At 35.4% G+C, this 26,687-nt stretch overlaps 1 protein-coding gene and 1 long non-coding RNA gene across 2 annotated transcripts in view; one reads left to right on the top strand and one right to left on the bottom strand.

The window, feature by feature from the left end:
- Nucleotides 1-532: 532 nt before the first annotated feature.
- LOC123657334 (cytosolic carboxypeptidase 1-like) overlaps nucleotides 533-26,687 on the bottom strand; it is a 70,320-nt gene continuing 44,165 nt past the window's right edge. Inside the window, 5 exon segments of the mRNA XM_045592904.1 lie at nucleotides 533-1,247; nucleotides 1,804-1,922; nucleotides 3,158-3,334; nucleotides 3,546-3,710; nucleotides 8,640-8,727. Of these exon segments, the coding sequence (XP_045448860.1) occupies nucleotides 1,169-1,247; nucleotides 1,804-1,922; nucleotides 3,158-3,334; nucleotides 3,546-3,710; nucleotides 8,640-8,727 (628 nt within the window). The 3' untranslated portion in view covers nucleotides 533-1,168.
- LOC123657357 lies at nucleotides 20,597-26,071 on the top strand. Its single transcript, XR_006743698.1, has 3 exons — nucleotides 20,597-20,714; nucleotides 20,832-20,990; nucleotides 25,814-26,071. It is a non-coding gene; the product is annotated as an uncharacterized LOC123657357 (long non-coding RNA).

The following is a 26,687-nucleotide window of genomic DNA, read 5'->3' as shown; positions in this document are numbered from 1 at the left end:
ACGCAAACGCAACTATGTAGGTACTTTTGTTGCACAAGCTCAACGAATGACATGGCCGCAAAAAAATTCGTTATCAGTTTTAAACTCGTGGGCAGTTTAGCTTACGTTACATGTTATTTCAGACAAAAATCAATAAAAAAAAAACTAAGGTATACCCCGTCTGCTATCAGGTTTATATGATAACAACAGGAACCGTTATGTTAACGTGCTCTCCCAGGTACGATGGGGGTCTCCCCACCATAAGGTCAGACATCCAAACCGGAAAGAAATATTTGTACAAACACAAATATCCATCCCGAGTGGGAATCGACTCCGCAATCAAACAATGTTTAGGTGCGTACATGGGACACATACCAAGCTTATAAAATGCATCAAAATATTTCGGCACAGTTGCGCTTCTTTACATATTAATAGTAGTGTAAGTTCCTTTTACATTACATAATTATGTAATGTTTAAAGACGTATAACAAGGATTAGTGTTTTTACATATTTTATGTGTTTTGAATGTTGTTGTATATTAATAATACAGAAATATTTCACAATTTATTTATTACTGAGATCACAAGACAAGAGACATTAACAATCAAAACCAAAATTCACGAATATACAATTGATTTTGTTTGAAAATACAATATGTCTACCCTGCTGAAAGTTCCAAATAAAAAATGATGATTTGTATGGGAAGTCATTGAAAACCATTGTGTTTGAAACAGGGACTACGAAATTTTCATACAGTTTTCATACGATTTTTATGTGTTTTTGTCTGGGCTATCTGATCCAGATAGATCTATCGGAAATCCAGATAGCCCCAATAGTTTACAATGACTTCCCATACAAATCATCGTTTTTATTTGTTATTTTCAGCAGGGTAGGTAGATATTTTTATAAATAAAAATTAACACATATTTAAATCTATCATTGCTGATCTTATTCTTTATCATATTATTTGAGTACAAAAATATTGGAATTATAACGTAAATCTCGAAATACTAAAATAATTTATTGCTCTTTTTAGGTTACACTAAAAAAGTTCAAATCATTTATACTTCAAAAATATTAACATTTGTAAGAATAAATTAATAGAAAATGGCTTCGTACTAGAGATTTTTTCGTAAATATGGCTAGTATAATAGGTTAATTGCAGTTTTTAGAGGACGCAAACTCGCAGTTAATCAAAATCTTCATCGGAATCAGTTTTCAGCACGCTGTCAGATCCCGAACCTGGCTCACTGTCTACTGTTCTTTCACTGCTAAAAAAAGTATAGGTACTTGATAATAATAATAAAAAACGGTTCTGAACGAACTTTATTTTTGTGACTTAAGCAACATTTTTCAGAGTTTATATTTGAAGACTTATAAATCGGAATATAGCTTTCTAGCCATTATTTAACTGAGCAGGAATTTCCTGCTCAAAATATGGTACACACCTGTAATTGTGTGTTTTCTCTTTTTACCTGAAAATTACTAACTTTAAGTTAGTCTTGTTACAAAAACAACAATGTTTGAGGACTTTTCTTTGTACTTACAAATGATCTTACCACTCGGGCTTCATTTATCGTAATATGTTATTAAATTATTCAGGTGCACTGAGTGTATATTTAAAGTAATCTTGTACTTAAAGATATAATTGTTTACCTACTTAATATTTAAATGAGTATTATTCACGTTTCATTGCCTAAAGCTACAACATTTATGTGTAATTACGATACGATCGTATCTCAACAAATAAATTGTACTATTTTAATACTTTGCTCACTATCTTACCTACATGCAATACACGCGATACCTAATCCAAACCTGTACCTGTTAAGATCTTTTGTCAACTGGATGTCCACGTTGGTGGCGTTATCGCCGAGGCCGTTGAGGGCCTCGCAAAAATCGCTGCCCACACCTTGCAGATGCTGAGTATTCAGATGAAATCCCTGGACACGATAAATTATGTAGTTGACGTAAACCGTGGGCGGCGGTCGGTCGTCTTGAGGGAAGTGTATTAATGAGATATAACGAGATTATTCGGTGCAGGATTACATAAATGATAAAGATGTTTGGACTTAGTTACGCTGTATTTCATGCAAGATATTACCAAATTTGCATAAAAACGATTAATATATATATATATATATTTTAAAGAGTAATGCGGAGTTTTTTGCCGGTTCTTCTCAGTAGAATCTGCATTCCGAACCACATCATCATAGCTTCACTTTTAGTAATAATTAAAGTTTAATTTGTAAAATGACGATTCGGAGGTGCTTTTGAACCTATGTATTTGAATAAAGCTATATATTTTGATTTTGGTATACGTACATAATATGTATGAATATTTTACTGTTATTAAAAAACATTTTAAAGAGCTGTTTAGTTTAGGCCCATTGTATTTTTATTTTTCGATAAACACTAAAGTTAACAACTAATTAACTTTAAGTCACATTTCATATTAATAAATAAAGCCTCAAAAGAGTATTAATTAAACTATTTTTTATAAAAATTTTTTTATAAAATATTATATATAACATGTAGGTACATTTTTCGCGTGTAGACACTTATACCAACTATAAAATAAATAAATTACTTAACTTCCTTTAATTGTAAACATATTACTCATCTTATCTGTAGATCTAGGCGTATAGACATCCCCAGATGTATGATTGTACGTGCCAGGTACTTAGTATCCTTATCATTAATATCAGATGTGCCATCTTTTGTAATTGGAAAATAAATGCTCTGAATGAGATACACTTTGCAGATAATTAGATCCTTTATAATTTGCTGTATAATTTAATTAATGTTCTCCTACGTCTCTCGGCTTGCCACACTAGTTTGATTTATTAATAAATTTTAATAAAGCACAGATTATTATTATTTCATTTTAAGTTGCGGGTTTCTAACCAATTTAATGAGGAGGCCACCAGAACTAAAAAGTGTGTGACATAATTTATAAGCTATTGTATGATTTTGACTTTTTTCAAAAACATTGAAACACAAATTAAAAATGGCTTACTTCATAAGATGCAAAATATTCGTAATTATTTTGGAAGCTAAAAGTGTAAATTGTTTATTGATTTAAACATAACAAACACGTCTTGTCAACTTATCACATTTTTATAAATTTCTTTGCGTGTGTGTGTGTGTGTGTTTAGTTTCATCAACTAGATATTACCTTGAACGGGCCTCGGTCGAACCCGCAGAAGGAGGCTTCCATGGTGTAGGACCTGGTGACGCCGAGGTGCCGCCAGACCGTCACGCGCGCCGTGCTCTCCCGCTCACGCTCCACGCGGAACGAGCACGAACCCAATGCGAATGCGGGTGAAATTCGATGCATTAGCGCTGGTAGCATCTTCAATTAATAGATAAAACACTTTTAACTTTGTATTACGGCTAAACTAAACATTGTGTAACTTGTAAAATGGGTTTAGGCATTAACATTAGTTTTACGAATCTTTTTATTACGTTTACCAATGAATTAACGGAAATAAACCAGAAAAGAAATGTTAATTAAGTTACCAACTTAGAATTAACGGCTGTTAATCTTGTTGTATATAACTTACAAGGTATTTAATAGGCTCGTCGGGCACGAGCCGGTCGTTGCTACACCAGCTCTCAGCGCCGGCGCATCCATAAAAGAACACGTTCTTCTTGCGCGAGTGGCCGTGGTAGTCGCAGTACACTAACGGTGGTTTCTTCCAAACACGTACTAAGTACTCTATTAAGCCCTGGACATCAATGTTTATTCTAAAACTTCTTTATATATATGTAAGTAGATATGATCGTGAAATTCAGGAAAATCAAATTGCTCGGTGAAAATGTCGCGAGTACAGAGTGTATGTCTAACGAATGTATGTGTTAATTGATATACAAACATATGTGAATGCATCATTACAAGACTTGGAGTTTGGCTCTGCCATAGTAAAAATGTACAAATCACGTTAATAGAGTTGTTATTAATAACTCAAAACCGTTTATAAATTTACTAGCTATGCCCGTGACTTCGTCCGCGTGGAATTTAACAAAAAGTTATTGTTCAGTTCGCAGAGTTATAAAATAAATAAATTTCTAAAATAGAAGTAGCTCATGTTACTCATTATTATATCAACTATCTGCCAGTGAAAGTCCCGTCAAAATCGGTCCAGTCATTTCAGAGATTAGCCGGAACAAACAGACAGACAGACAGATAGACAGACAACAATTGTAAAAAAAATGTTATTTTGGTATATGTTCCGTGTATAAATCTATATGCATTTAGTAAAAAGCGGTTATTTTAATATTACAAACAGACTGTCCAATTTTATTTATTTGTATAGCTGTATAGATTATGTCCTTAGCGGCAACGTTAAAAAGTAGAGACGCCCCGCCCGCCACTCTAAACGCACGCGTACAAGTGTTCCTCTGATCGAAACCGCAGAAAAATAAGTTTGTAAACTATCGAAAAATAGGTTTTTTGTGACCAACTGTGCCGTGCTGTGTATCAAAATTTGCGGAAAAACGAGTTCTACGTGAATCTGAAAACAAAATTGTGAAATGTGAAAAACTGAAATTTTTATAAGTGAAAAACCGTGATTTAGTTGCAACTGTAAATTTGTAAGTGAAACGCTGCTCAAACAAGATCGACGACCTACAGTTTTTAAAACGTCATCGGATAGGTCTTATTAAGACCTTTCTTTGGAGACCTTTTTTGGATTTTTTCCGCCCAAGCGCGCGGAGAAAACTTAAAAAAACCAAAAAACACGTGGCACGTGTTTTCCGTTCCCGGGGAGCTACGGCAACGTGCAGCACATCGAACGACGCGTCTCGGCGAGCCCTTTAAAACGACGCATCATACGTGTAAATCCGGTTAGTGGTTCCGAAGATATCGGGTTTACAAAAATTAATCAAAATTCAAAATTAAATATCAAAAAAAGTAAAGCGACGACCCCCACTTATTTTTTGTTTATTTTGTAGTATTTATATAGTTTTATTTTAGTTCTAAATTTCAAAATTTTTGGCTGAAAACTTTCGGAGATATAAATTTTTGAAAATTAGGGGTGTGCATGTGGGGGTGCTTCCCGTGGCCCGATCTCTTCGGAAACCTATTGTAAAAATTGTACATAGTTAATTTAGTTAGTTTAATTTTTTGTAGTTTTTTAAATTCATTTTTTGTGCTATTTTTCTGTATTTTACGATTAATAATAAGGTTTTTTCAACCCCAAAAATCGGGGGTTGATCCTAAAAATTCTCTGTATATATAATTAAACAGCTCTAGCCGAGACGAATCGAACGAGCCCAAGAACGGGTGGTTTGGAGTGACCAGGGCCGATTTTAGAAATTGAAGACCTCGTGGCGGCCATATTGGCGGCCATTTGTAAAAATTTTAACAAGCCATATCTCGGCCATTTTTCGTCGGAGAGAGCTGGGGCTTCTTTTGTATAGTTTGTATTTTAGAGAACTGTGCCTTTAAGCACATAACGACTCTACGTAGAGTTGACCCCCCGATCCCATTTTTTGGACCGGGAGAGGGTAGAGAAGACTGAGCCCATTACGGGGAACCCACGCACGGGATCCTGCGATCAGCGGTTCCCGAGATATTAATTTTTGAATATCAGTCTAGATTTAGACAAACTACGCGGACGCCATCTTGAAAAACTTTGAAGCGCAATATCTCGGCAACCGCTGGTCGTAGCGAGACGCGGTTTTGGATACCGACCTTCCCTCATTGAGGGCTATTAATCTAAGTGCAACTGACGACTCTACGTAGAGTCACTGACCAAAAAGTAGAGTTTTCTCGCTTTTTGTTAGTTTTTAAGTTAGATTTAAGTTGTTTATGTACCGGGGCATATTTGCCTGTCTACCTGATCGGGGAACGGTCGTTTACAGCCGTTCTTCTAGAAAAATTTAAAGGTTTTCAAAATATTTTTTTTTACACATTTTTATATTAAGACTCTTTTTGACTTTTATATCAAAATTCAAAAATTTTATTCACTGACGCACCCTCACGATGTTCGGCATACGCACCCCCCCCCAAAGACAGGATCGGAGGGGCCCGGTCCGCAGGAACAAAAAGGAAATCGACGGACGGGGTACAGACGAGACCTCCATGGCGGACGAGCCCCCCGAAAGTACCTTCCCCCAGTTCAAGCAAGGACAAGGCTCTGGCGGTGGGGAGTCCAGGGTCGCCACAAACGGCCGAGACCTGTAGTCCTCACCGTCTGTCCCGCCAATCCATCGAGGAAACGCGGAAAACTACGAGACTCGAGGCCGCTGACGAGTTGGTTCACCGCTGCTCGATAGCGACCACGAGCTCGAAAAATCTCAAGCGCGAGTATAAAAAAATGATTGGCGAAGCCATAGACGGGCTGTATGAGATGCTCGAGGCGAGTGAGGCGGAGCTCGAGGCCATGAGGAGGGTGACGAAAGAAAAGCCGCTGAGCCCTAGCGGAGAGCACTCACCGCGCGGGCCTTTGCTGACGACCTCGGTTGCTGGCGCTGAGCCTGTGGTGGTCCTCGACTCCCTCCTGACCGAAAAACTAGACGAGCAAACCCGCCTCCTCATCGAAAACGGGCAGCGTCTTAAAGACCTGCAAGACAGGCTCGCGAGACAGGAAGGAGCGGCGGTCGATCGGGGGACATATGCGAGTGTTGTGGCGGCTGGATCTCCGCTGAAGAGACCGGTCGCTTCGCACTCGCTTGTAGTCTCGTCGACCGATGAGCAAATGACAGGTGAGGAGGTCCTCACCCAGCTGCGTGAGACGATGGAGGCCAAAGAAGGGTGGATCAGGGTGGAGAAAGTGCGCAAGGCCAAGGACCGAAAGGTAGTAATGGCCTTTAGCAGCAAGGAAGAAAGAATGAAAGCGCGAATGAGAGTGGAAGAGAAAGGTAAGGGTCTTCTGGTCGAGGAGGTAAGTAACAGGGACCCGCTTCTGGTTCTGAGGGGCGTCTCGTCAGTTAACACTGACGAGGACGTATTGAAGGCCCTGAGGAACCAGAATCTGGAACTGTTTGACGGCCTCGACCAGGAGACCAGTAGGGTTAGGGTTCGCTACAGACGACGGGCTCGGAATCCGCACGCGGCCCACGTGGTTCTGGAGACCTCGCCCGCCCTCTGGGATAGGATTACCCGTAAAGGGTATGTCCATATCGACCTCCAGAGGGTGAGGGCTGAGGACCAGTCCCCGTTGGTGCAGTGCTCCCGATGCCTGGGTTACGGCCATAGCAGAAAATTCTGTGTGGAGTCGGTCGACGTGTGCAGCCACTGCGGCGGCCCGCACCTGAAGACGGAGTGCACGGACTGGGCGCAGGCCGTCCCGCCCTCCTGCAGGAACTGCCGAAGGGCGAAGCTCGATAAGCTGGACCACAACGCCTTCAGCAGTGACTGCCCAGTTAGGAGTAAGTGGGACGAGTTAGCGCGGTCAACAGTCGCGTACTCCTGAGGGTGCGATGGTCGGCGCGGTGGCGTGTTAGCAAGAAGTCTCCATTCCCTGGCGACACACGCGCGAGACACTCTGCGGGGGTCTTGGCTTCGGAAGAAACTTGTATGTTTGTTGCAAGACAAGACTCCAGTGGAGCAAGAGGGGAGCGCGCGACCACCGACTCCTGCAGGAAACTTCTGCTTTTGGGACACAGGGCAGCTGTAGACTATGAAGGGTCTTAGGATGATCAACGGTATCCTTGTATTCCTAGATGAGGCGGCAAGTAAGCGAACGGTCTTCAATCAGAGAGGCAGGCAAATATGTTATTTTTATATCATATGTATATAAAATAATAGCATAGGATAAGTATAGGATAAGGATAGGCTAAGGATATACAGTTAAGATCAGATGCAAAATAGTTAACATGAGATAAAAATTGAATAAACTCTAAGTTAATCATTAGAAAACAATGTTAGTAAGTAGAATAAGACCAATGTAACAAAATAGTAATTAAATAATATTGTAGTATTAGAAACCTAATTATATTAGTTAAACCATAATTACATTGTACTAGTAGAAACCTAATTATAGCAGTAAGTAAGAACAATATCATGTCAAAATAGAATAAGACCCTTATAGTAGTAAGCATAAAATAAGATTTGTTTTAAAATAGAAAATTGTAATAATGATAGTGAATATCATTATCAATAATTAGCAGCATGTACTAGAAACTAAGAACTTTTTGTAAAACAAAACAGCTACAATCCCAATGTGCAAATTTATTTACCCACACATATAATACAGGCTAAGCTAAGGTAGCCAAAGTAAGAAATTAGGATCTAAATAGAGGGAACCCACCCTGTGTGAGAAAGGTGATGGATGTAAGAAAGATCAAGTATGAGGCATGAAAGTACGAGAGGCATAAAAGCGAGAACTGGTATGAAAGAGTAGATAGCAAACAAAGTCTCCGACCCCTATATCGGAGGGTAAGAATTAAAAAAAAAAAAAAAAAAAAAAAAAAAAAAAAAAAAAAAAAAAAAAAAAAAAAAAAAAAAACGTTAAAAAGTTAACATTTACTTTAGTTGTAATCACTCAACAATGTACCTACACGATTAACGTAGCTTTTATAAAATAAAAGACAACCCAGTACGATGACGCTTTTATTTTTTATCTGGATGTTTATTCTAGTGGAAAATAAGTCTCGTAAATAGAATTGTCTTATTTTAAACACTAATGAGCGAAAATTCTTTCTATAATTACCTTGGTATGGTAAATAGAAGGATGCAAAACGGGGCTCGGCTTGCACCAGCGTCGATTTAAATCTTCATTAGTTAAGCCGCAGCGATGGCTGGAACAACACAGACGTTATCCGTATAATATAAATATTACCAGGAAGCTCTCTATAATGATAAGTAGCGTGGACATGTTCAACGAAGTGACGAGTCCCACCCTGGGGCAAGTTGCCTATCGCTTTTAATATCAGACGTATTAGGAGGCAAAAGAGCTTCGTGCATCACACATACGTAACCTGTGCCGTATTAAGTTACAAGTAGAAGTCATAAAAAAATTGTATTTAATTCTTGTAATCTTAGTTTAAGTTTTATTACATTTTCATCGGTTGTTTAGTTAGAAGGCGAGATAAATTTTGTATTAAACAGCTTAGCAAATTGAGAGTTTTTCTTGCTGCTTTAGATATTATTGTGGCATCCAGAGATCTTAATATTCAGCAAAAACTTAGCTAATGCTGTACTACATACTGTAGAGTAGGTACCTACGGTACTCAATTAGAAATATAGCATAGAACTAATTTAAAGGAAGTGAATACTTTTCTTCTTTACGCTTGTTAAAAATCACTAAGCAGCAAAGATAATTACGTCAAGTGCATGAGTGGCACGATTTACATTTACAATGTTTATACAAAATAATAATTAATGGATTAAAGACAAAGTAAGGCATCCCTTGTTAAGTTGAAAGACTAGTAATTATGTAATATTACTTATTAGTCTACTTAGATAAATGGCCATTCGAGAGTTCTTTGGTTTTTTGTTATGATAACCACATTTTAAAATAAGTGGGTATTAAGGTACGTTTATACTGGTTTAAATCGAAATGAATATACAAAATGAATATATATAAAATTCTCGTGTCACAATGTTAGTTAAAATACTCCTCCGAAACGCCTGAACATATCTTTATGAAATTTTGTGTGCGTATCGGGTAGGTCTGAGAATCGGTCAACGTCTATTTTTCATACCCCTAAGCTGTAAGACGGGGGGAGGGGGAGGATTACATATTATATATAACATATTATATATAATGTATATAGCAAAACAACGTTTGCGGGGTCAGCCAGTATATATAATTATATATTAAAGAAATTGTGTACTGCTCACTATACCGTAGAGATGATTTCATTATATGAGTGACAAGATCGCATGGCTATGAAGTTAATATAATGTAAAATAATAATTGATTCTATGGTCGTATAAAGCTAAGTGTCCGTTGTAGAAAGCTTTGAGTGCTATTTATAATGACAAGCTATTAAAAGAAAATGAGCAGCTAACCGCGATATATAAAGTGACATGGTTTTTTTTTAAATTTAAAATTAACATCCACGGGCTCTAAATTCCCATCTCTTTTTAACCGACTTCCAAAAAAGGAGCAGGTTCTCAATTCGTCTGTATTTTTTTTTAATGCATGTTACCTCAGAACTTGTTAGTGGGTGGACCGATTTCGATAATTCTTTTTTTAATCGAAATTAGGTGGTGCATGTCATATGAACCCATTTAAAATTAATTGAGATTTAAAAAGTACTTTTCAAGTTATATCTAGATATGCGCATTTTGCAATTTTTTTGTCGATTTACGTTTGTATTATACCGCATAACTTCACTGGGTGTACTGATTTTGATGATTCTTGTTTTAATCGAAAGCTAATGCTTGTCTTGTAGTTTCTTTTAAATTTGACCGACGTCTGATAACTACTTTTGTAATGGAAGTCGGTTTTTTTTCGTTTACGAGTAAAAACAATTATGTTAAACATGCATTATAATACCACAGGCGATTTATCATTAGAATTACAAATCGACAGTCCTGTTACTGCCTAGTAAAGCTTAGGACGTGGTGCGCAGAGTGACATGGTATTAAGGTTGTTAGTATGGTTTCCAGAACCGGTCCGTTTTTGAAAACTGGGACGGTACTTTGTTTTAACGGAACCGGGATTTCCCGGTCTTTCGGTACGTTAGGTTCTTTTTAGTTCTTATTAGGTATATATAATAAATGTTATTCTAAAAAGTGTACTGCAATAAAACATTCAAATAGTGTTCGTTGAATTTTAAGTAATATTGCAAAAAAATAATTAATAATATTATAATAAAGTCGTCTCATCGATTTTTTCTTATATTTCTGTTCTCTTGTCTAGTAGTAAAAAATTAGTCAAAAAACTGTAAAGATCGTCTCCACGGCTACCGACACGAATTGTTCATGTCCATTTTTAAGGCATTGGCATTAGTTACAAGGGATCTATTACCCTGAAAAAGATATTCTAAAAAGAGAAGTAATTTTAACTCTAAATTATGCAAGAAGTTAACTGCAGATAAATTTTTAATACATATACATCGTGTTTTAAAACAGGTGTCCCTCCGCTTAGTGGTATATAGACATACATGTAGGCATACCATAGCCGAAATAATAAGTAAAAAAAAAATGAAAAAGTAGGAAGCTTGTTGACAAAGAAACATACGATCTCTCCGAAGTATCATACACTCTAGTAACCAGTTTTCTTAACAAACGTAGAATAGTTATTTTCGAAAGAGTATGCTTGGAAACCCCATTAATGATGGAGTTTTATTATTCGTTACAGTATATATGATGCTTTTTATACTGGCAGGTCTATTACCTCTAAAAGTTTAAGCGCTTATCGCTTACAAACTTCCTTTCGTCGTAGCACCGAATTTCTTGAATATCTACTTGAATACCTGAACCGAATAAGGTCATATTCCGAGGGCATTTGGAGAGTATTACCAAACTAATTGCTAAATAGGATCAGATGATGTTTCGCATTGGTGCACTGGCATCTTCTTCGCAGATGTGTAATATTGTTTAAGCCCTTTGCAGAAGTCCTCCAATATATACTCTGACTCTTAGACTCTATCAACGACGGTTAGTTCGTAATGTCGTTTATGACTTTAAGGTGTCCTTTCATCTCTCAATAGAAACGTTGATTCTACATGAGTTTTTTCCGTCTATGCAGTGGGGAAATTTCTAAAGAGCTCGTTGACATAAGTATGTCTGTCTCTACTTAATTCAAATGTCAGGTGTTACCATAGCTGCCTACTCTTCAGTACATGCTTTTAATCTCATTACGTGGATACCCAGTTTGTATCTCTAGTTCGCTTTAGTATAAATTGCCTAATTAAAATAAAATTGCTGAAAGTACTGAAAGAACCGGGACTGAAATTTGATTCCTCGGTTCTTTTCAAACGAAAAAAGAACCGGACATTCACGGTTTTTTTCGGTACCAGGATTTCCCAGTTCTGAACTATAGTTATTAGGTATTTATAAAACCTAACTATATTATGAACTATAGTTATTAGGTATTTTAAAATTTAAAATAATTGAAATTTTGAGTAGAATAACATAAATGATATAGATTTTCTAGTTTATTAAATTATATCAGAAGAAAAAAAGCTTCGCTTTCTTACGAGGGATGCGATTCGATAAAATATACTCGTGTTCAAAACATAAGGAAAAGAAAATACGAGTAAGGCAATCGAAATAATCCAAATAGAGTGCATGGCATTAAATAGACTACGAAGATAAACCTGCATGTAAGTCAGCAAGTCTTTTGCTTTGCATTTCTCAGCATGGGTCTTTTACTTTTAAACAGGAATGTGTTTTTAAACTTACGGTTATTTTTAAGTCTGAATCACCTATGTTGAATTATGCACATATCGTATTAAGTGTTAAGTTTGACAAGTTCTTTGTATAAATATAAGCTTGTTAATTTGTATCTGCAACACATATAACATTTATTGCATAAATCTCACTAATAACTCGTAATTAGATTAACGTTACTATTTTCATTCTTCAATACTTAGTAGTTTAATATTACAATATATAAAAAAAGGTCGTGGTCTGGGTGTTTGTGCAGTCCTAGTGGGTCTCCCCACCGTGCCTTGGAGAGCACGTTAAGCCATCGGTCCCGCTTGTTATCATGTACACCTGATAGCGATCGTTACTCATAGTAGGGAATATATCCGCCAACCCGCATTGGAGCAGCGTGGTGGATTAAGCTCTGATCCTTCTCCTACATGGGGAAAGAGGCCTTTGCCCAGTAGTGGGATATTACAGGCTGAAGCGAGGGAGCGATATAAAAACAACTGTAAATATTTCAAACTGTTTGTTTAGAATTTTACTTTTCATTGCACTGAGACCAAATTAATTGAAAGCAACTATATCAAAAAGTCTAGACGAACAATAAATAATTTTAACTTGATTTTAAACTACCGTCCATATACAAACAAATTAAATAAAGAAGAAACTGTCTTATTATACAAACTGTTTAAAGTTTCACTATCTACTCTTGGATTTATTAAGAGGGTAACGTTTCCAATTGTGTCATTATTTACAGCTACACGCTGTGCGTCGGTAATCTACGACAATCCACTACGTTCTTTTCCGTTATTACAGGCCAATTTTTCTCGTGTACGTGTTTCTGACGTAATTGTATTTAAGAGTCTAACGTGAACATACATTTATTACACTCGTAAGTTTATATATATATATATATATATATATATATATATATGTGTATTTATGTTCGGGGACAACTTCGTCGCTTATGGACCGATTTTTATGTCTTTTTTTGTTGATAGAGTTGGTAATAAAGAAACCAGGATCTGATGATGGGATCCCAGAGAAATCGAGGGAAACTCGAAAATCCGCATAACTTTTTACTGGGTGTACCGCTTTTGATGATTTTTAATTTAATCGAAAGCCGGTGTTTATCATGTGGTCACATTTAAATTTCATCGGGATCTGATTACAACTTCTGGGGTAATCTTTGAAAATGCGTATTTACTTGACTATTTTTTCGTTTACCTACGGTGTATTAGTTGTCGATATAATTGAAGTCGGTTTTTTTCGTTTGCCTGCAAACACAATTATTATTACAATTAAAAAGAGACAATATATTTCGACTAGCCTGTTGGCGCAGTTTGTGCCTTGCTTTCTGCTCCGGGGGTCGTGGGTTCTACTCCCGCCTGAATCTGGGTGTAATATTTGTATTTATTAATATGTGTTTTATTTTTGTGTATATTAATTAAAAAAAATTAAGCTATAACAGTCGGCTATTACTTATTACGCAAACATTAATTTACATACCATAGGAACAGACAACCTTTTGTAAATTATATATATATATATATATATATATATATATATATATATATATATATATATACATTTTTTAGATATATAAAAATATGTAATTTTTAAAATAAAATTGATTTATATCAAGTTTTGGCGTCGTAATAATAAAGTAACAATAGGAGGATTTTACTTATCACAATTTTCAATGCATCATTAAACAATATTACGTACTGTACTATTTAGCACTTTTTAATGATGATGGAATAGTCGGTCTTTGTCCAATTAGGTGTGGTTCAGCGAAAATACATCATTAACGGACGGCGATGCGGCGCGGGCACAGTCCGTAGGTCCTCGACTTTGCTCATGAGGCGCGCCGGCGCGCGTCCTTCGCTAGTAGTGGCCTTCGCCTGCGAACCGGTTGCGCATCTTTTACTCTAATCAGGAAAAAATAAGCTTTGTCGCATGCGCGATCAAAAGCGTTTAAGCGAGAAACTGCGCCCAGTCCTTCGTGTTTTACAGTAGATCGTAGCAGTACAACAGTGCCCAACACAATTATTTAAGACTCAGACTACTCTGTAGAGTACAGACACACTTATTTTGTCTTTATTTTTTCAACAAAAATTTTATCTGTAGTGTTGTAGTTAAACGATTACAATTACAGAATATAATTTTATCATACTTTTCTCTCTTAACTCAATATTCTATAAAATAAACAAGGGATAAACAAATAAAAACGTGATAAGCAAAAGTATGTTAAATATACAGTTGTGGCCCTAAGAGACGTGCTGTGATGACCGAGGCTGGTTCAAGGGTCCGCCTGCCATCTATTTATAGACTACGCCTTAGCGATGCTATCTGCTCTCAGCCATACCTCGGTCCCGCACGATCCCAACCCGCCCCTATGCACCCTTTGCATAACGTTTGCCTAATAAAAGAGATCGAAGAAAAACTTCCACATTATATTCGTACTCAGCATTTATATCACATTTTGTCCATTGTTTCTACTTTGCTATTAAAAGCCTCAGGTGAAACTTCTATAGCGCTGGAGATGATTATTAAATTGAATTGAATGGTAATTAATCTTTCCTTTTTGCATTGAAGTGAAATCACGAGTAAATATTATAAGAATTATTATTAAGTGATTAAATATTACTAGCGTCGATGATTTAATGTTATGTTGAGGCCCAACGCACGGTTTCGCTCATCCGTATTCTCAATGCGGAGGCTGCTTCCTGCGAGCAATAAGGGAGGGATTGTCCAACCAAGACCGGTAGTCGATACACGTTTATACATTATTCTTAAATTTGTCTGACAATTGACTAGATGGGCTTAGACATGAGCGTCGGCGGTTAGGGATCTTATTCGAGCGTTAGGATATCAACTCTAAGTAGCAACGTTAACTCTGTATTCCTGGGAGACACCGGACACAACGCGAGTTATTTACGATAGCCGCAAGACAATCGGCCGGTTGCAACGTTTATCCGGTGTTACCGACGTGGTGCCAATAAAATGACGTGGCCGACTTCATTTAATATCCATCCTTTCGAATTAATACACGTGCTTCGTCTTTATTTATAGAAACGCTGAATCACACATTAGTTACGACAGTAAACGCTAAATCGGATGACTAAATTAATTGTCCTCACACACTTAACATTATAATATTTATCATCCTTTCACAGTATTGTTATCTTTTGTGTTTCAGTTAGTGACTCGACTTCGATTATCAACTTATTTTCCCATAGAGTCCACGGTGATAGGTCGAGATAACGGAGTTGCTTCCACTAATTGATTTTATTTGCCGTCTGTTGCGGAAGCGGAGCAATTCGCCACAGGTCGGTTCAATAACACGATACTTCTCGAAGAACTATTCCAACACCATTGGAATGCAGTTTATTTATGTAGCCGACTACATCGGTGTAAAAACTGTCTAATGTTACTGAATGTTCTTGTTTCTTCAAGATACGTGCTCACATGCATTGTTGTGTAAATTTTTATTAATTGTTATATGTGATAAATTTTAATTTGTACATTAGAGTATGTTTGGTGTAAAATTTATGTTATTCGCGGCTTCTTAATAGATTTCGAAAAACCTAAATCCTCTAATAATTTTTACTAAGATGATGTAAGAACGCCTTCTCATCTTGAACAAGCGCGCTTTTAAATCTAGATATAATGGTCACATAATTAAGGATTAGAAAAACATAATAGTCTATACCTTCGTAAATAGTTTATCCACCAAGTAATTTTTAAGTTATTCTACACACTGCGTTAAAAATAACGCACACTAAGAATTTTATATAGGGTTATGAATTTTCAAAAGGCATAAGTAATAATAATGGCATATAGTGATTCATAATACCGAAGGCCTCGAGTCTCGTGGATGAACAGATAATAGGCGGTTGGTGGGTGCAAGAGGGCAGGGCGCAGAATATTATTTATACAACCGCCTCAACCAGACGACCTTGTTACAACTTTTTGACCTTTCTTTTCCTTTTCACAAAGTTGTTTTTGTGCACTAAACAAAAATAACTACTGTCTTTATAATGTTAGTTGATACTTGCTTTAGTATAAAACCTAAAATCCTAGCTGAAGATATTTTTATAGTTACGGCTATGACTTGCAGATGAATGTCGTTGACTCCACTGCCATCTTTACAATGATGCAATGTAAGGCGTCGGTCGTGTGAAGGTATTTGCACGGCGAAATATTATTAACAATAGTTATAGTGAGATTATTATGGCTGGATTAAACGATATGAAAAATAGTAAATTACACTAAGTGTAAAAAGAAAAATAACAAATGTTTATTACATAGCCTTTTGGCTTTTTATTTGAGTACAAGAAGGCTTTTCATGGTCTTTTAAGTGATTTTACAAAAATATATCTCCACTTCTAAACTATCGCTGGCATGATAAAATCTCTCTAAAAATAAGAATAGCGAATAAGAAAATAATTACAAAAACAAATAAAAAACTAAAATAGAGCGAGTGTAGTTCCTCTTAAAAAGATGAACTACATGCATTACGTCAATTCTTTTTTAATAATAAAAGGTATCCAGAATCCACGCTTGTTTATTATAAAATAACTTTTGATTAATGATTGGATTTATTACAAATGAAAAAAAACTTTGAATGAACGTATTTATTAGCAAATAAATAATATCTGTTATTATTACAAAGAAGAGTTTGCACTAGGAAAGTAGCATTTACTTTCGGTAGTTAAAAATTTGAAGTCATACGTAGAAGCTCACGCTTGTATAAAGACGGTGTACGCGCTAGTGTTGCTCCGAACACGGCGCTCGGCGAGTTGTCGGTCATGGCAACTGCAGGTCGTATAGTCGCCTCTATTATAAAGGACTTGCACTCTCTGCCATCGTAATTCATTAGCCGACTCCGTTCGCCTCTTATTATTTATGGCCGCTTAGGTTTTGTCCTGGGATATTTTCAACGTTGCAGCACTCACTTAATGGATATACGAGGAACTCAAGAAAGGAATAATAAGGACATTTGAATAGAGACAGAGCGTCTTAGGTCAAGGTTTTCTTTAATACTTCGTTTCTTTACCAGTATCCTTTATGATTTATTATATGACAGGTTATTTTCTAAGATCAGTACTCATAAAACATTATATTTTATTGTTAAAGTCATATTTTGTATTGTGGAGTGAAATACAAGATACCTATTGGATGTCCGTGGTGATTATGGAAAAAACACATGAATACGCGCCAAATATTTCGACCGTTAGTTTCCGGAAGCCCAACGTTTCGGCTACGGCAGTGGTCGCGGTAACGATGGGGCAAAGTGTGATAGGAATCACCGGGTTACGGAAAGCTGCCAACCAACACTACACCTGGCGACGCTTTAATGGACGGTGAAGGTGGTACGGCTGGACTATCACCTCACCGAACTTGAAGTAAAACAAAGCTACATTATGTGGAGCATATTGGGGTTATCTGAAGCCCGAATTGAGGTGAGGATAGGATGATCCTGAACTCCACACACTTGTTCTACATTCGTGACGGTGATGGACTTTCCTAAATGGTGTCGGTTTTCTGGTCCACAAGACTCCCACTAGCAACGCTGTAGAAGATAACAGCGTATCGACCCGGGTATCTTACCTTGTACTTAAACTGAAAGTGATACAGATATATACACTGATCTAGGCACATTCCGACGATGAATTCGAAGTATTATATGACGATATTACGAGGGTCATACATGGCACTACAACTCAATCTTCTACAACGTTGTTATGAGAGACCAGCTAAAGCGGAATACAAGGCCGCAACAAATCGATAATCAGACAACACGGATTAGGACGTGGGAATCACAGGGAATAGATACTTGTCAACTTCCTTGAAGCGGAGGGGCTCTTGTTAATGAATTCATTTTTCGAGAAAAAGCCCCAAAGACGAACGAGATAGATTTTATCATAGCGGATGAAAGGCATAAATTCAGAGATTTCTTAGTATATATATGGTATAGTACCTATATGGATTCTCTGAATTGCCTTTGAAAAGAGTGGGCCGGCTGATGAACTCTACTCTCCGACTTACGATGCCTCAAATATTATGTGGCTCTGAGCAGTTCCAACTAGAACTCCAAAACCGATTTGATTCGCTGGTAACCTTTGCGAAGTAGACGATAACGTGTTGAAGACGGTGTCTATATTGGGTCTCAGACATTTTCCGCCGACGAAGTCAACAAAGCAGTCCAAACTTTCTTCCGAAGCCAAGTAATGCGTCCTGCCAGTGTTAAAAAACAATACCAAGACGTGGACACTGCCGAAGGGACTAGTCCACAATCATGGTACCTGAAAAACACTGATATTTGTGGAAAAATGTGATAGCGTCCTTAAAGTCGCTCAACGTGCAATGGAACGGGCTATGCTTGGGGTTTCTTTTAAAGATTGGATTAGAAATGAGACTATCCGAGAGAACGAAAGTAACTGAAATAGCTCACAGAACTAGCAAGTTATTGTGGCAGTAGGCTGGTCACCTGTGTTGCAGGGCCGATGGCTGCTGAAGCAGACGTATCTTGAAGTGGATACAGCGTGTTGGCAAACGCAGTGTGGGGGCTCCGGTCCGTTGGACCGACGACTTACGTAAGTATCGTATTTTTAAAAGAGTCTTCTTAATTACTTTTCTTAGTAAAGACAGGTGATAGCGTCACCCTCAATTACTTAAATACTATTTAAAAAGTGTTTAAGAAAAATACTCGTTGTATAAAAAATATTCTTAAAAGATTAACAAAAAAAAAAAGGACAGGTAAAATACATATTTAAAATTTTATTGAAACGAAATCATAATAAATGGACATACCATTTATTTTATAATCAAATATTTCAACTACAAATATTGCTAGCACAATTTGTTTTAATAACTGCCATCATATCGTAACGACGTGTCTTGACTTTAATAACTGGGTACTCGGTAGGATTTATAATTACACATTATGTCATTAAACTCGCACAGCTAATTACTCTTATTTCCGGGTATAGTTATTTATTTTGTTATAAAAGATTTAATTTTTCTTGTACAGGATTTGTAAAATAATTCAACTCAAGGATGTAGTAGGTAAAACAGTTGTTCAGACAGGCTAAGGAGCTTGCTACGAAATAAAAAACGAAGCAGCAGTAAATTAATTGAAACAATTTTAAGGCATAATCACTTTATAAATGTGATGCAAACGTTCACGCTTAATTTACTGAATTGATCACCGTGTCTAGGAGCACCCTCTGACGGAGGTTGGTAACTTCTAGTTTTACTGGATAATGAACTTAATTCATAATGAGCTTACGATAATACAGATAATTTATTGTTCTTATTATAATTTGCGTTCCAATAATACTGAATATAGTGTATCAGAAAACTTAAACTATCCTCTCGTCGACGCAGTTGTAATAACACTGATATTTGTCCTTTATACAATAGACGAAAATACCAATATTAAGAGCTCCTATACATAAATCGAAGAAAGCCTTGTCTTTTTAACCGACTTCAAAAAAGGAGGAGGTTACTCAATTCCACCGTATAATCGTATATATATATATATATTTTTTTTATTTTTTTTTATTTATGTTCGGGGATAATTTCGTCGTTTATGAACCGATTTTGATAATTCTTTTTTTGTTGGAAAGCAGATATCCCAAGGGAAGTACCCTGATAAGGAAAGCAGGATGTGATTATAGGATCCCAGAGAAATCGAAGGAAACCCTCGAAAATCGTAGTGATGACTAGTGCGTTTGTTAATTTTTTTCGTCTACTTACGTTGTATTACTTGTCGATGTAATTGAATTCGGTTTTTTTTCGTTTCAGAGCAAACACAATTATATTATATAAAATATACAAATAAATGGTGGTACAATAACGTTCACTTTCATAAAATAAATAATAATGAATAATGCAACATGACAGCATGCATGTGTCCTTTAATAATGAAAAGGATATTAGTAGATTAACGATAAAATACTTAGGAATCGATTATCATGACGTTTTAAATAATACAGAAATGGCAAAAAGAGGATTTATTAATAAATAAAATATGACTACAAACAGACTTCTTGATTTCTATAAACACATAAAACGGGGCGCGAGAATTTACGTTAAAATTTCTGAGAAGGTCCCGACTCAGTTTTTAATTACTGGCCGTTGATGGGCCTATCCTTGGAGCATTAGTCAAGGTGAATTGTTGTAAACGTCTGCTTCTCAAACGCCATGCACGCTTAAATACGCTTCAATTCTTGAAACGACTCTTTATTTATAATAGCTACAATATACTAAAAATAAACTATATTTGATCTAAATTTATCCCGTGTAATAAGTACTGCCATCGCGTGAATGTCCCTCCGTCATTTACTCGTGTTCGTTTTAAGCATGAGCTGTGTTGGTATTTTCGCTCGATATCATGATTTAACAAGTGCTATTGATATCTATTTATAAAATCTCGTCATGGACATCCGTGGTATAAATAAACTTAAACCAAATTTAATTTTTTAAATAAGTCTGTCTATTCATAACGTTCATTTCTTTTCTTACGTAAAACATAGTTCGCTTTGCAAATAAAAAAAGTTAATTACAGATGTGGCCAGGAGCAATAAACTGGTAAAAAGACGGAGGCTTTGATGCAGAACTAAGTGAACGCAATCCCGAGAGAATCCGGAACCGAGAAGAAATCTAGCAACAATAGTAACATTTTGTTCAATCGTAAACAACGGCGGGAGCTATAAAATAATACAAGGTAAAAACTTGTTCTTTTACATAATTCATTTTCATTTACTTTCTTTGCGATATTGAAAAGATTCAATTTCATTTAAACGTATCGTGAGAGTTACAATTATAATAAAAACATTGAAAGAATTCGCTTACCCGTGGAAGATCAGCGTAGCGGATAACCCTCCAACTCTTCTTTTTCATTAGAGGAAAAATCATAGCATTTACAATTACATGTAGAGTAGAAAAAAAAAACATTGAAATAAAACATTGAATAAATGGAGTAAAAACAAAACGATGAGAAATTACTATTGATATTTAAAGCTATTTGTGAATGGAAAGCAGTAAAGAGTTTATATGCATAGCAATCAGGGTGTTCGAAAACACTGAAGCGAGTTGTGTCAATATTGACTGATTGTGTGTAAATATTGATAACGCAGAACTAGAGAATGGATGCTAAACACTCAACCAAAAAAGGAAAACATTCTTGACATAGGTATTTTTGATTTAAAGTTTGATATTAAGGCGAATACGGTCTTTAGTATATTTAACGTAAGGATTGTTTTAATGTTCATTGTATTCGTGAGAAAGTATCGATTTGCGGCGCAGATGGGCTATTTAGATTAGATTTACGATATTTCAAAATCACGTTCATAACCTTGAACCCACGAGAAACAGAATTCACACTTGGTTATTATACTCGTTTTATCATCGTTTCTTTTTTTTTTAAATAATATTCCTTTTGAACTAATGTTGTTAAAATGTTAACAAACTGTATTAAATTATGCAACTCAATAGAGTTGCGTTTTTTTAAAATTTTCTCAAAAGTTTGCCCGCTACCGTTAATAACGGTTACGAAACTTGTAACTATTTGCTTACAATGTAAATATCAGTATAAATATTAGTATAAAAATTATAATAAATGTATTGTAGTATAATTTTAATATATATAAATCTCGTGTCACAATGTTTGTCCTCAATGGACTCCTAAACCACTTAACCGATTATAATAAAATTCGCACACCATGTGCAGTTCGATCCAACTTAAAAGATAGGCTATATTTTATTTTGATATATTATGTTATTATTATATTTCAGAAAAAAATAAGGTGATACGAAGTTCGCCAGGTCAGCTAGTAATAATATAAAATTAACAGAGGCCAGTAGTAGCAATAATAGAGCCTAGATTAAGAAAACATAGGAATTCTTCATTTTTAATCGACTTCCAACAAAAGAGGAAGTTCTCAATTCGACTGTATTTTTAACCGACTTCCAGAAAAGGAGGAGGTTCTCAATTCGACTGTATTTTTAACCGACTTCCAGAAAAGAAGGAGATTCTCAATTCGACTGTATTTTTAACTGATTTCCAGAAAAGGAGGAGGTTCTTAATTCGACTGTATTTTTAACCGACTTCCAGAAAAGGAGGAGGTTCTTAATTCGACTGTATTTTTAACCGACTTCAAGAAAAGGAGGAGGTTCTCAATTCGACTGGATTTTTAACCGACTTCCAGAAAAGGAGGAGGTTCTCAATTCGACTGTATTTTTAACCGACTTCCAGAAAAGGAGGAGGTTCTCGATTCGACTGTATTTTTAACCGACTTCCAGAAAAGGAGGAGGTTCTCAATTCGACTGTATTTTTAACCGACTTCCAGAAGAGGAAGAGGTTCTCAATTCGACTTTATTTTTAGCCGACTTCCAGAAAGGGAGAAGGTTCTCAATTCGATTGTATTTTTTTAATGTATGTTACCTCAGAACTTTTGACTGGGTGGATCAATATTATGATTATTTTTTTTAATCTAAAGATGGTGCATGTTTTGTGGCCCTATTTAAATTTAATTAAGATATGACAAGTACTTTTCGAGTTAAATCCATTAACGTGTTTTATTTGACTATTTTTTTTGTCAACCTACGTTGTATTTATACCGCATAACTCTTCACTAGGTGTACCGATTTTAATGATTCTTATTTTTATCAAAATCTGATGCTTGTAATGTAGCTCCATTTAAATTTGATACAGATCTGGTGACTATTTTTTGAGTAATCCTTGATAACGCGTATTTAGTCGATTATTTTTTTGTGTACGTACGTTGTATTAGTTCTTGATGTACGTTATGTATGACCGGTTACGATGATTCTTTTTTCAGTTGAAAAGTATTGCGTGTAATGTGGTCCTATTTAAATTAAATTTAGATCTGACAAGCACTTTTTGACTTATATCTAATAATGCGTATTTACTTGACTATTTTACGTCTACCTGCGTTGTATTATTTGTCGATGTAATTGAAGTCGTATTTTTTTTGTTTGCGAGCAAACATAATTATTTCTCTTTACTCTTATTAACTTTTTTAAAATTTTGAATCATTTCTAATTGGTGACAAAAAAATCCATTAGGTTAGGTTATTGTCATGATTTTTTAAATGCGTGACGTTTCTTAGATGTGGTGCCATACTAGTTAAAAAAATTCGATAGATATGAATATTACGAATCAATAGAGTTCTTAATAATATTGTGAAATGAATATACGACATTTTGCTCTGTTATTTCACAATATATATATGTATATAAAAGCTTATTACCGTAGCGCCAATGACCTCTCTTAATTATTACCGCGCGAATCAACGTAATGATGCAATTTGATGATGTAAAAGACAGGTCTTTATCTGTTGAATTATGATGGTATAACGGAAAAAGTGCGATAAGGTAAATTTACACGACTCATGCATTAAGTAAAAAATAATAAACCTAAGAAATAAATATAGTATAGAAAATTCTAATTTTGTTAAAGATGTTTAAAATAAGAGGCTGTCGAAATAGGTTCTGAAGAAAATTATAGGTAGGAGAGCGAAGTGGTCCCTCCGTGACGCACACCACCGCTCACTTCTGACACCTCTCCCAGACGATCCCGCGAGCCTCTGCCAATTATAACGGGAACCTATCCTACCTCGATCACTATAGCGGCTCCGGGGAGTAATTGCTTAAACACATAATCACCTATGTCACGACAGCGCGGGGCGAATCAATATCACAGCGTCTTATCCGCGACGATCAAAACTAATAGCGGGTTGCGCTTCCGAAATCCCAATGTATGTTTTCCATAGGTAGCCCGTGGTAATATCTGCGTTAAAATTAATGAATATACCAAATAAAAATTTCAATCATTTATGATTGCAATCGGTAAGTCAAATCTTGATTGAAAAGCTGCAACCTGAACGTTTAATTTTTTTGAGAAATGGTAGAGATGCTCTATAAATTTATCTATGTACTTTGTTTAGTATGTTTTTATTACAATATAATTTTAAAGAGACTTTTTAAAGTAAGCGTTGATCTGAAAGAGAAAAAGAAACAAACGCAGAGCTGAAAATAGAAGAGTTTCAGCAATCACTCGTTTATATTTATACTTGAGTTATATAAATATTAGAATGGAACAATGTTAACAAACGACCATACCAATCATAAAATATATTTTATTACGCTTTACGCGTGAGTCCTCTGTCATGTAGTTATTATTAGCAAAGTGTCAAGACTAAAGAAAGACGCACAATATTTAGGAATGTCTGATCTAAGTTTACCTACTTTGACTTTATTAAATATTTAATCTTATAAAAGAAGAAAATAAAATATTTAAAATAAAAGATTCTCATTTCCGTACTGTAGTCATGCAACAAAAAAATATAAAAACAAAAGATAAACTAAAACTCACCACGAATAAAAATCTGATGGTCTTATCTTTTATGCTTGATTGACTTTTGTATTCTTGTATCGTTTTTTGGCGTAATGCACGGCGTAATTTAGATTTTTGTAGGAAGTCAAGATACTCAAAATCTTGTAAAGCGATTGTGGTTCCAATATTTGTTTAACTAATGATAATGATTTACTGTTTCATTTAAAAAATAACGATTCATATGAATATCAATTGGCATATAAAAAGTAAGTAGATTCTGTAAAAGTAATCACAATTTACTGACAGCGATAAATACAAATGACATATTAATCGAATAGGATACTGCGCCTCCAAGAATTTACTTTTTTACTTGTTGAATTTGCATATAATTTTAAGTATAGTTAATTTTCGAGGCTATAAGAATATTTACCAGCAACTCTAAACGAAATATACGGTAATCCGTCACTGCCAAGCAAGAGATGAATTTTTAAAAACCAGTTTATAACGTGATATCTGAGACGTGCCAGCAAAGATTTAAACCCATGGCTGTTTGGTAGCGCTGCACGTGTTCTATCTACTGAACCATTAACAAACAAACGGTGTAAACGATTGTTATCGAAGTACCCTCTGATAAAAACAATTTCAAATATGGATCATAATTCAAAGGAAGATCCGCCAAGATCCTTCGATTTATAGGAAGAAGGCCAAGGTGTATTATGAGAGCATAGTGTATGGTGTAGGTGTATTATAGAAACTTCAGAACCACAAATTTAAAAACAATTAATATCATCTAAATCATCATCATAAAATTAAATAATAATGAACACTCATTTTTTCTACGCTTTTACACTTGAAATATTCCTGTCAATTGCCTAATTTTTAGACCGGGAAAATGCAAACATTCAGCTATTTGAGTATTTTTGTACAAGAGAATACTTTACTTTAACCCAAAAGAAACATATATTTTACGAAAACGAAAATATGGATATATGTGATCTATGTAAAGTTTATTTATTATTAAACTGTAAATCTTGTACTGAGATGCATATAGAGAAAGTGTCAGATGATTATTACATACACGTAATCTTGCTGTAATTGTATGATAATGAATATGAAATATTTAAGGTTATTAATGAAGATAACGACAAACGTAATAGAGATAAGTAAAACAATGTAGGTAATTGTTTCAGTGCTTGCGCGAACCGGTTTGGAGTGAGTCTTTGGAATGAGTCGCAAGCAAAAACCATAGAATCTCGGCATACCGGTAACGTTCAGAATAAAACATTACTAAGAACGCCAGCTCAATTAGGAGTTTAATTTAGACACTATAGAATATTAGCCGGTTCTGTATTCCACGTCTCTGAACACTTTGTGAACTTCTTGTCGTCTCTGTCAACTTTGCTGAATATTATCAAGTTTTTGATTATTAAAAATAATTTTACAATTTTTTTTGCTGTTCATTATATTCGCATAAAGGTAATGTTATTATTTATACGTATCAAAATTCTTTGTTATCTCATTTTAATGTCACAAGATGTATTCTCAAGTAAAACAAAGTAACAGGTCCTTGTTAATAAAAGGATTGCTTGTCTTCCCACGTCGTTGGAGATACGATGTATAAAATATGTGCATCTAAGCAACACAATACATTTTAATTTTAATTGAAAGAAATTCAATGGCACAACGAAAGCGTGAATGTTAAAAATAGATTTGAATGGTGGTTTGTTTTGAAATTGCAATTTAGAGTAAAAATGTTTTTTTCACGAAAATTGAGACTGTGGTCGTTCAGATCGAAACTTTCAATGTCATATAAAATTCTCGTGTCAGAATGTTAGTTACGATACTCCTCCGAAATGGCTGGACCGATTTTGGTGAAATTTTGTTTGCATATCGGGTAGGTCTGAGAATTAGCCAAAATCTTTTTTTCATATCCCTAAGTTATAAGAGGGGGAGGGGAGGAGTTTAATAACATAAATGGCAATATAACGTTTGTGGGATCAGCTAGTATTATATAAACATTTAAAGTAAATATATCATCAGCCGATGTTTATGAGTAGAAGATTT

The sequence above is a fragment of the Melitaea cinxia genome, chromosome 1 (genome assembly GCF_905220565.1).
Source record: "Melitaea cinxia chromosome 1, ilMelCinx1.1, whole genome shotgun sequence".
Taxonomy (NCBI): domain Eukaryota; kingdom Metazoa; phylum Arthropoda; class Insecta; order Lepidoptera; family Nymphalidae; genus Melitaea; species Melitaea cinxia.
Note: the sequence above shows the minus strand (reverse complement) of the source record. Positions and strands in the feature narration are given on the sequence as shown.